This window comes from Hipposideros armiger, unplaced genomic scaffold (genome assembly GCF_001890085.2).
Source record: "Hipposideros armiger isolate ML-2016 unplaced genomic scaffold, ASM189008v1 scaffold_1489, whole genome shotgun sequence".
Taxonomy (NCBI): Eukaryota; Metazoa; Chordata; class Mammalia; order Chiroptera; family Hipposideridae; genus Hipposideros; species Hipposideros armiger.
The window spans coordinates 81,120-91,130 of NW_017732839.1; the positions used below are offsets into that span (position 1 = coordinate 81,120).

Sequence of the window (10,011 nt, forward strand, 5' to 3'; positions counted from 1 at the left end):
TGTATTTGGCTACTAGGTGTCATCATGGGGATGCTAAGGAGAGCATCCGGTTCTGCTAAGACTGAATAGATTACTTTCTGGGGGTGGAAAACGATGTCTAGAAAATTGAATAAAATTACATGCTTTCTTTTTTGGTCTTACTTAATAACCATCTTAAAAGCCAACAAGTACAAAGTGCATTTTTTAAAAAAACCCCATACAGCTGGAAATTTTAGGATCATAGAATATTTTAACAAACTACAGGGTACCCGTAATCCTTATTAGGAAATACAACATCATTTCCATGCTTTTTGCTATTCACTCTTTTTTTCATTGAAAATTGGGGAATCATTATTCTGTGACTATTTTTGCCTACACATTCTTCTGAGCTTGTGGCAGTTTGGGTGCTGAAATATGGAATGATTTGCTCCTAAGTATCATGTATGAAATTCCTGGAGAAATATACCATGTGTGGCAGTGAACTCTTCTCTTAAGGAATATCATCACGGGAACATAAAGAAGGGGTTGTGTGGACTCCGCAGGGCTGCGGAGGCATCATGAAAATTCTCGGCTTTCAGTCACTCATGACCTCTTGGAGTCAGAAACATTACAACGAAAGAGTAAAATGCAGAGTCGAATGAGACAATTCAAAGATTATAAAAAAAGATGTTATTACTGGTGCCCTTAATAAAAGTTCATGTAAAATAATACTTGACCTTATAAAAACGTGACCTTTTTAGAAGCATTTTTATATTCAGAACTCAACGCTCCTTCTCAGTCAAACCTGGGTTGAACATTATGCACCATTAGCAGCCTATTGCCTAACCTCACTGGTGATTCACTGAAAATATTATCATTCTAGCAATATCCCCACTAGATCTTCAAATACATAAAATTCACAGACCCTGTGACTGCAAACAGGAAAATGCCACTTTCAAACAGAAAAGCTCCAAATTATTTTATTAAATTAGATCTTTAGTTGTTCAAAATATTTTGTTTTTGGTTAAACTCAAATGAGACAGCCTACCCACTCCCTGGTCTCCATAACTGGCCGGCCTACACTTTTGTCTTTCCAGGAGTATTCCTATAATTGTGCAGACAGCAGCTGCCTTATGTGAGTCCAGAATGGGAGATTTCTTTATGTCTCTGTTCATAAAATTGTCAGGTGGGAACAAGAACAGCAACTTTGCAAGGATTAGGAAAGAGGTGAAATGCTGATGAGATTTTCTTCTGCTCCAATTATATTTATTTTCTATTTTAGAAATGAGGGTCTAGGCTGAAGGTGGAATTGGTGGAGGAGAGTGGGAAAATCTACTAGCTTCTCAGGCTGTCAGCTTTTACCCAATATGGGAACCAACTAGAATACTGATTTCATTGTATACCTTTTTACCCAGTGCTGTAGGTAGAATAATAGCACTCTGACCACATCCTGTCTGGAACCTGTAGAATATATTACTTTAGATGGCAAAGGGACTTCACAGATATGATTAAATTAAGGATCTTGAGATATGGCGATTATCCAGGATTATCCGAGGGGGGGGGCGGGGAGCTTGCAATGTAACTACAAGAGTCATTATAAGTGAAAGTGAGAGGCAGGAAACTTCAGTCAGAGAAGATGTTGCTGGTCACATAACAGAGGTCAGACAGGGAGAGAGAGAGATATTTTTGAAGATACTACAGTGTAAGCTTAAAGATGGAAGGAGTGGCCGCAAGCCAATGAATGCAGGCGGCCACAAGAAGCTGGAAAAGGCAAGGAAAGATTATCTCCTAGGGCCTCCAGAAGGAACCTAACCCTATTGACCCATTTTAGAATTCTGAGCTCCAGAACTGAAAGACACAATATTTGTGTTGTTTAAAGCCACTAAATTTGGGATAATTGTGTATAGCAGCAATAGGAAATGAATACCCTACGATTCAACAACATGGATTTTAAATATAGAATATCAAAAGCGTAGTGTTTAAAAATGTTTTAAAATATTATCTATAGCATACTTGTACCCATATAGTTTATATCTGTTAAACATTGGGTTGTCGGAAAAATCATGACACATGTTTGCAATGGAAAACATAGAAAAAATACATCATGACTTTTCTGACAACCCAATAATTTGGTCTTAGGTATAGGGTCTCTATGTCATGATGCTAAGAATATGGCAAGTTTAGTTCACTGATTCAGAGATCTTATTTGGCTCTTTATGTGACACATCATGTAAAAAAATGAAGCAGCTATCTTACCATGTGGTGTTATTTCATTTCAGTTCTTTTCCGTAACATTTCCCTGTAGTGACACAGTGCTTTATTTCCATTATGAAATGTAGTTACTCTAGGGTAGGGATTCTCAGCTTTAGTACCACTGACACTTTGAATTATTGACGAATCATCTTTTGTTGTGAGGGGCTCGCCTGTGCCCTGTACGATGCTTAGCAGCATCTCTGGACTCTATCCACTAGACACCAGTAGCACTAGATGTCCCTCGTTGTGACAACCAAAAATGTCACCAGATATTTTTCCCAAGTGTCCCCTGGGGAGTAAAATGGGCCCTGGTTGAAAAGCACTGCTTTAGGAATGCTCAATTTGGTGCTAACTACCCCATAAGCTAGAACATTCACAAGAATATTTGGTTATAGTGTTAGGAAATTATCAGAAAGGCATGGGTTGTTCTTTCCTTAAAATTCACATGTTGATAACAGAATAAGGTCAACAACCTCAGCAAAGCATTCTCCCATGGACTCTCTTGGTTTTCTTCCTGCCTCACCGGGGTCTTTTCCTCATCTTCTTTGCAGGCCCTGTCTCGCCTCCCGCACCTCTACATGACGGAGCATCCCAGACTCAGTTACTCTCAGACGTCTTCTTTATCTACGCTCACACTCTTGGTCATCATACCCACTCCTATGTCTTTACATTTATCTATACACTGACTCATCAAATATACATCCCTGGCCATGAATTCTCTATTGAACTTGAACACCTTACTCAACAGCTTCAATTGACTATCCAATAGGGTAAGCATTTCAAAAGTAAGCATTATCAGTTCCTGTTTCCCCGGTCAAACCTTCTCCACCAGTGTTTCCCAGCTCAGCAAATGGCAACGCCTCTGACACTTGGTTTCTGTCATTTTCTCACACCCTGTATCATATAAACATGGCTTCATATTCCGAACAGGTCAGAATCCAGTCCTGCTTTGCCATCAGCACCGTCAGCTCTGCCTGCGTTCTAATCAAAGCCTCCTCACTGGCCTCTCCCTCCAGGCTTGCAGTCTCCTCGGCCTCTTCTTGACTCAGCAGCCAGACCGATCCTTTCAAAACGTGAGACAAATCACGTCACTCTACCATATCTCACCCAGAGGGACAATGAGAATTCCATAAGTTCCATGTGCTCTAAGCTTCCTATTACCTTTCTGACCTCCCTTCTCCATCTCTCTCAATCTATTCCAGCCACACTGGCTTCCTCACAATTCGTTGAAGCCAAGCAGCTTCTTATCCGTCTGCATGAAACGCTCTGCTGGTCCCCACCCAGAGATAGGCTCAGGGTTCTGTATTAGCATGGTTCCCCGGAGAAACAAACCTAATAGGATATATATATATATATATATATATATATATATATATATATATATATATATATATATATATATATATATATATATATATATTTATGAGATTTCTTATAAGAAACTGACTCATGTGATTGTGGAGGCTGAGAAGTCCCACACGGTATGTTGTCTGCAAGCTGGAGACCCAGGAAAGCTGGTGATGTAATTCAGTCCAAGCCCCACAGCCTGAGAACCAGGAGAGCTGATGGTGTAAGGCACAGTTCAAAGGCAGGAGAAGACTGATGTTTCAGCTCAAGCAGTTCAACAGAGAGAGAGAATTCAATCTTCTTTCTCCTTTTTGTTTTATTCAGGCCCTCAACAAATTGGACGATGTCCACCCATATAGGGGAGGCCATCTGCTTTACTCAGTCCACCAATGTGAATGCTAATTTCTCTGAGAAACACCTCCATGGACACACCCAGGAGTAATGTTTAACAAGAAGTCTGGGCATCCCATGGCCTAGTCAAGGTTCCAGATAAAATTAATCATCACAGACTCATTCTCTCACTTCCTTCAGGTCTCTGCCTAAACATCACCTTGAAGAGGTCTTCCCTGTTCACTCTATCTAAAATAGAATCCTTCATCTCACAATTCCTATCCCTCTCCAGCCTTATGTTTCTTCAAAACACTTATTGCTACATTGCACAATATGGATTTGAGTATTTGCTTCTTTTCTGTCTCTCCACACTAGACTATAAGCTCTGTGAGGGCAGGTCACCCTTACAGGTGCCCAGAATACACACACACACTCACACCAGCACTAGTAAATACAGCAGGATACACACACACACACACACACACACACACACACACACACACACACACACAGAAGGATACACCTGATGTCAGGATAGCCTGGTATGTAGCAAATACATTATAAAATCAATATGATTGCCCTCTATGGAACCTCAAAATAAAAAAAAAAGTATAAAATACTTCTAGACTAGAACACAGTCACATTTGACCTGTCTAGAAACACTACTCTTTCCCAATCTAACATAAAAATAAATATGACTGCATTTCTCAGTGTTTTCAGGAACTAGCAAAGTCTTTCCTCATGAACATGGACAAAGAGCGCCCTCTATCGTGCTGTTTGGATGTACACATCTCTGAGTTATTATTTTCTTTATTTCTTCATTTTGTTTTAATCAGGCAGAACACTGTCTTAAAGGACTTGAAGAGATGTACAAATAGATAACTTCCCTCCTTGATGCTTTAAAATAAAAATCTATTTCTAGAGTAAACAGAAAGTAAATCTTTGCTGTTGACGTGTAGATTTTTTTTGAGTATTTACTGCCTTGAATTTTATGTGAGGAAAAGGTCAGACATGGAAAGGGCTTTTAAGTCAGAGGGATGCTTTGCCAGTTATCAAATACTGCGAATGAGGATTTAACGTTAAAATTAATGGTCTAATTAACGTTAAATAACGATTTAACGTTAAAATTAATGGCCTAATTAACTCACATATCACATTTGAAGAAAATGTCACAACAAAAAATTTTTTCAAAAACAGATGTATTTTAATGATGAAAGGCAGGATTAGTGAAGTTTTTTTGTATATATCTTTAGTGATATTAAACATGTACTGTCAAATATATATATATGTATATATATATATATGGATAAGAATACAAATTATTTTGTCATGTAAGAGCTGTGCTTTCAAAGGCTTTGAAAAAGGCAAGAAAGGTAAAGCTTTTCTTAGAAAAATGACACTTTGGAATTAATGATATGTATCAGAGTCACATTGGCTAAAGAAGGAAAACAATAAACTTTTAAAGCCATCTTAACATAAACCTTACTGCAAATACACTCCTCTTTTGAACGCAGCATGGAAAGGAGAAGAACTTGCAAGGCATTCCGGCTTTCTTCTCTGGCACGTTAAGGAACTAGCTTGGCTAATGGCTCCTGAATTATAAAATTTCCTGACACGCTCCCCGACCGTGTGAGTAGCTTTTCACCTTTAAGAGGTCATGTAAAAAATATTTAAATCTGTTTTCGGCAGAGCTAACAATGGTCCATCACAAATGTTTAGGTCATTTAAAAATACTAACGTATGAAAATTCCAGTTTAAAAAGAATTTCAAACCAATACTAAGCATTGACTAATCGCCACAGGGCTGAGGTTAATTTTCTAAAGTCAAACACAGCCCCCCTTTGTCCCCTCAAAACAGCAGTGGGACACTACTCCAAAATGGTTGTTGGTTTGTTATTTCCTACAAAAACCAGTTTACCACCTGCTGGAATCCCAGCCCAGGAACCAGCCTGTGAACGTGAGCGGCTCATAGCCCTGTTTTATGATGATAATTGGTGTCCTCTTGTCTCTTCCAGAAGGATCTGTCTCAAGGTACATTTTGGCTAAAAAGAGGTGCAAAGATACAAATTCAGTTAGCTATAGAATGAAAAGTTTCCCAGTAAAAGTAATACATTACATTTTCCTTGCCCCCCAAGTAGCCAAATACTGTTCCATCTGAACAATCCCTTATAGATTTTTCTCATCTACTATAGAATGTGCCATGTGAGTTTTATTATTTACTGAGAAAAATCCAAACTTTATGCAGTTATCCTTATGGCATAATTATTCTTCTGTTTTTCAATGACAAAAAAAAATTGAGCCAGAAAGAACAGTATGACTCAAAAGGAATTAAAAAAAAATCGAGTTTATCACAGTTATGGAGGTTTTACTATTTCTATAATTAAAAACGTAAGGGAATTTGAATTTTTCAGAATCATTGTTATCTAGCTTACCAGACTTCAGAGATTCTGTCTTCTCGACTTCGTTGGCATCTTTGCCAATCCAAATGAAAATCTGAAAAATGAAGCAATAATAATATGTGCTGTTTGGGGCATGCTGACTCCGTGCTAGGGCCTATGCAAAGTGCTTGTCATACATTGTTCATTTAATCTTCAAAACAACCCCGGACGTTAGAAAGTTAGAAATGTGGAGACAGACGTAGAGAAGGTCGACCACTTTCTCAGTGCTTACACTTATCACGAGACACCTAAACTTATATGCAGACACGTTGGACTCCAGGTTTCATATTCTGATATATTACGTTTATACAGTATTTTCTAGTTTATTGAGTGAACTTTCTCAAAAACAACTTATTGCCTGTTATTTTTTACTTATTTATTTTGGCACCCACCCCTGGAGTACATAAGGAAATCATTATCCCTGTATTATTATACTGGGGTATTAGACTGGAGTGGGTGGGGGGCAAGACTCAGCTTGTTTGTGGGCACCAGAGACTCCCCTTATGAACCTCTGACGTAAGCCTAGCGTTTTCATATAGTATCGTATCCTATAACACTTTGGTAAAAGAACTATAATGTTTAGCATTTAAGTATTGAGTTTTTTTGTTTTTTTTTTTAACTGATGCAATTGTATATTCTGTATGTATCCTTCTCCTTGTTAAATGTGTAGGTTGGGTACATCAACGATAAAAAGTTCTCCGAAATTACTTTATATTTAAATCACTTTAAAATCACTTGTGGGCAGAGAAATTTTGGCCAAATTAGTTTTAGTTTTGATAGTGTTCTAATTCGTACTGATAGTGCTGGAATATTGCTTGAAGAGCTTAGAACATACTTAATGTAAATAAAAACTATGAGGTATAATTGATACACAACACTACATTAGCTGCACTGTATGTACATATTGCAAAACGATCGCCACCACGGTAAGTCAAGTTAACAAAAAGCTAAGGAGTAATATAAATGCATGACTTAGCAATTAGAGCAGATCTAAAAGCAACAATCTCTTTGGTTGGATCTCAGAGTAGGTCAAATTCAAGTAAGTGTTTCATAACTGCTTATATCCTTTAGTTTCTAATATCTCTATTTTCCTCTTTCACTATTGTTAGTTTACACAGAAAAAACAAAAAACAAAAAACAAACTGTCAGATGTGCCATGTCAAATGACCATTAATAAGATATGTATTACAGTGACATACTTTACTTTGTAGACTCAAAATCATTCTGTGTCTGTTTCATCCAGCGTAAGTAAGAGTCTCCTATGACGTTTTGTCAAATTTTTAGATAAACTGAATATTTCAGTCTCCCCCATGGCTTTGTACCTGTATTATACCCCACATTTATTGTACCCACTAATGCACTTATTGTGAATGGATGAATAAGTTAGGGGTGAGTGAATTTTACAAATAAATGAAAAATAGAAGTTTTTACCTAAAACTATACTTCCAAAGATGGTAGTTGTGGAATCATTTCCATATTAAGACATCAACTTGTTACATGCATCAGTTTCATTTTTTGCCAAAATGTGCTGCGTCTCTTTTAAATGCAGCCTAAATCCACAGGCCCATTTATTGGGTTGTCGGAAAAGTCATGACGTATTTTTTTCTGTTTTTCATTCAAAAATGCGTCATGACTTTTCCGACAACCCAATATTATTAGACTTGCCACTTTGCAAAGCAGGTTTTATCAGCTCCCAACTGATACACTCTTTTGGTATGCACAAAATATAGTTTTACCTGTTCCCAAGCGTCTAGCAACATGACATCATCTTCTGCTAAATCATCCTGGGTGAACTCTCCTGGAACCTCTTCAATCTGAAATGCATAAAAAAAATGTTATGACCAAATAGTAAAGTAGTAATTTTTCTAATGTGTAGAATAAAAATGCCTTGTATTACTTTGAAGCACAGCAAAAATAAAGTTTGGTGGTCATTTGTTTCTTCCTTTTGAGTAATAAAGATTTAAATAATTGTTTATATGTGTAGTTGAGTATCACAAACTGATGTTATCTTATTTGGAGTGCTTAATATAAACACTGCATTGAATGCCTGACATGGGCCACATACAGTCACTCAGCCCAGGGTTCTCTCTACTTCCAGCTCCTTAGGACAAGTGCTTCACAGATTGACGTTGCCTTCCTATTCTCTAAAGACATTTGAGTTTATGATCTGGGTATTAAATAGTCTCTCATTTTGTAGGCCAAGGTGATTTTAATAAAATCAATAGGTCTGGTCATTTTCATAAATCAACAATTTTCAGTAAGATGAAATTATAGCATAATATTCCATATGTAGTTATTATTTTTATTTTAAATGGGTTAAATTATGTTCTCTATAGTTACCATTAAAGGGTGATGGGGAGGGCTAGTTTAATGCAGTCAGTGTCAGTGTATTAATCTATAAAAAAGTTCAATATTTTTAAAGAATTCTGGATAAAACCCCCTGATCTTTAGGAAAGATTGGATTATGGTTCCCAATTCTACACTCCTTCCTACTGCCATGTGACTTTGCAGTGAGTTGAGGAGGTGGAGTTGACTGTGAACTTGGCCATGTCATATCATCAAATGTGACTCAGCAGGGACCCTCTTCTGATCCTGGGCTTGGTCATGGAAAAAACAGGTATGAACCCCACCTGCAGTCTGAGGGAGAACCCCCTAGCTGTGCCTAGCCTAAGTAAATTGGGTCCCAGGCAACCTGCAGCCTATGAGCATGATGATATCTATTGAGATTGTTATGCAACAAACCAACCAGCCTAACCATTTACAGACAGCAAGGACTTTGTTTATATTATCATTTTACAGAATATTTACCAATCACATAAGGACTAAAAATGCAGAAACCTTACATATCATTCCATTACTTAGGCTAGGCCTTGCAATGTCCTAATCCTTTATATGCAACAACTAACTTAATATTTACAACAACCCTATCTGAAGTTGATGTTGAATAATATTATATGTTAACTATAATTATATATATATATATATATATATATATATATATATATATACACACATATAGTTACGGGGTGTGGAGGAGAGTGTGGGAATGGAGTCAGTGGAATTGTAATAGATAAGTATGATATCGGGGGTGGGAGGGCAGTGGATGGGGGGAGGGGAATTGTCACTTTGTGAGGGGTGAAAAGGATAACTATGGCATTGTTTTGTACACCTGAAACTATTAAAAAAAAAAAGTACAAACTGGTAGTTACAAAATAGTTACGGAGATGCAAAGTACAGCACAGGGAATGTAGTCAATAATATGGTAATAGCTATGCATAGTGCCAGGTGAGCACTAGTCAGGGGTATCACTTCTTAAATTATAAAAATGTCTAACCACTATGCTGTGCACCTGAAATTAACATAAAATAATATTGAATGTCAACTTGAAAAATTGAAAAATTTTAGAAAAGGGGGAAAGGTGAAGGGGAATAAGGGGTCCAAATTTCCACGTATAAAACAAATAAGTCATAGGGATGTAATGTACAGCATAAGGAATATTGTCAATAATATTGTGATAGCGTAATATGGTGTCAGATGGTTGCTGGATTTATCATGGAGACCACTTCTTTAAGTATATAAATGTAAATAACTGTGGTGTATACCTGAAACTAATATAATATTGTATGTTAGCGATGTTTTAATAAAAATTCTTAAAAAAAATAAAAATAAATAAATATATATATATA

The 10,011-nt window shown here is 37.0% G+C and overlaps 1 protein-coding gene across 1 annotated transcript in view; it reads right to left on the minus strand.

Annotated features, from left to right (window-relative positions):
- Nucleotides 1–5,117: 5,117 nt before the first annotated feature.
- The window catches only part of SCIN (scinderin), a 43,934-nt gene continuing 39,040 nt past the window's right edge, over nt 5,118–10,011 (minus strand). The window contains exons 11-13 of the mRNA XM_019634075.1: nt 8,062–8,139; nt 6,320–6,380; nt 5,118–5,929 (exon numbers count right to left, since the gene is read on the minus strand). Coding sequence (XP_019489620.1) covers nt 5,802–5,929; nt 6,320–6,380; nt 8,062–8,139 — 267 coding nt within the window. The 3' untranslated portion in view covers nt 5,118–5,801. The remainder of the gene's footprint in view (nt 5,930–6,319; nt 6,381–8,061; nt 8,140–10,011) is intronic.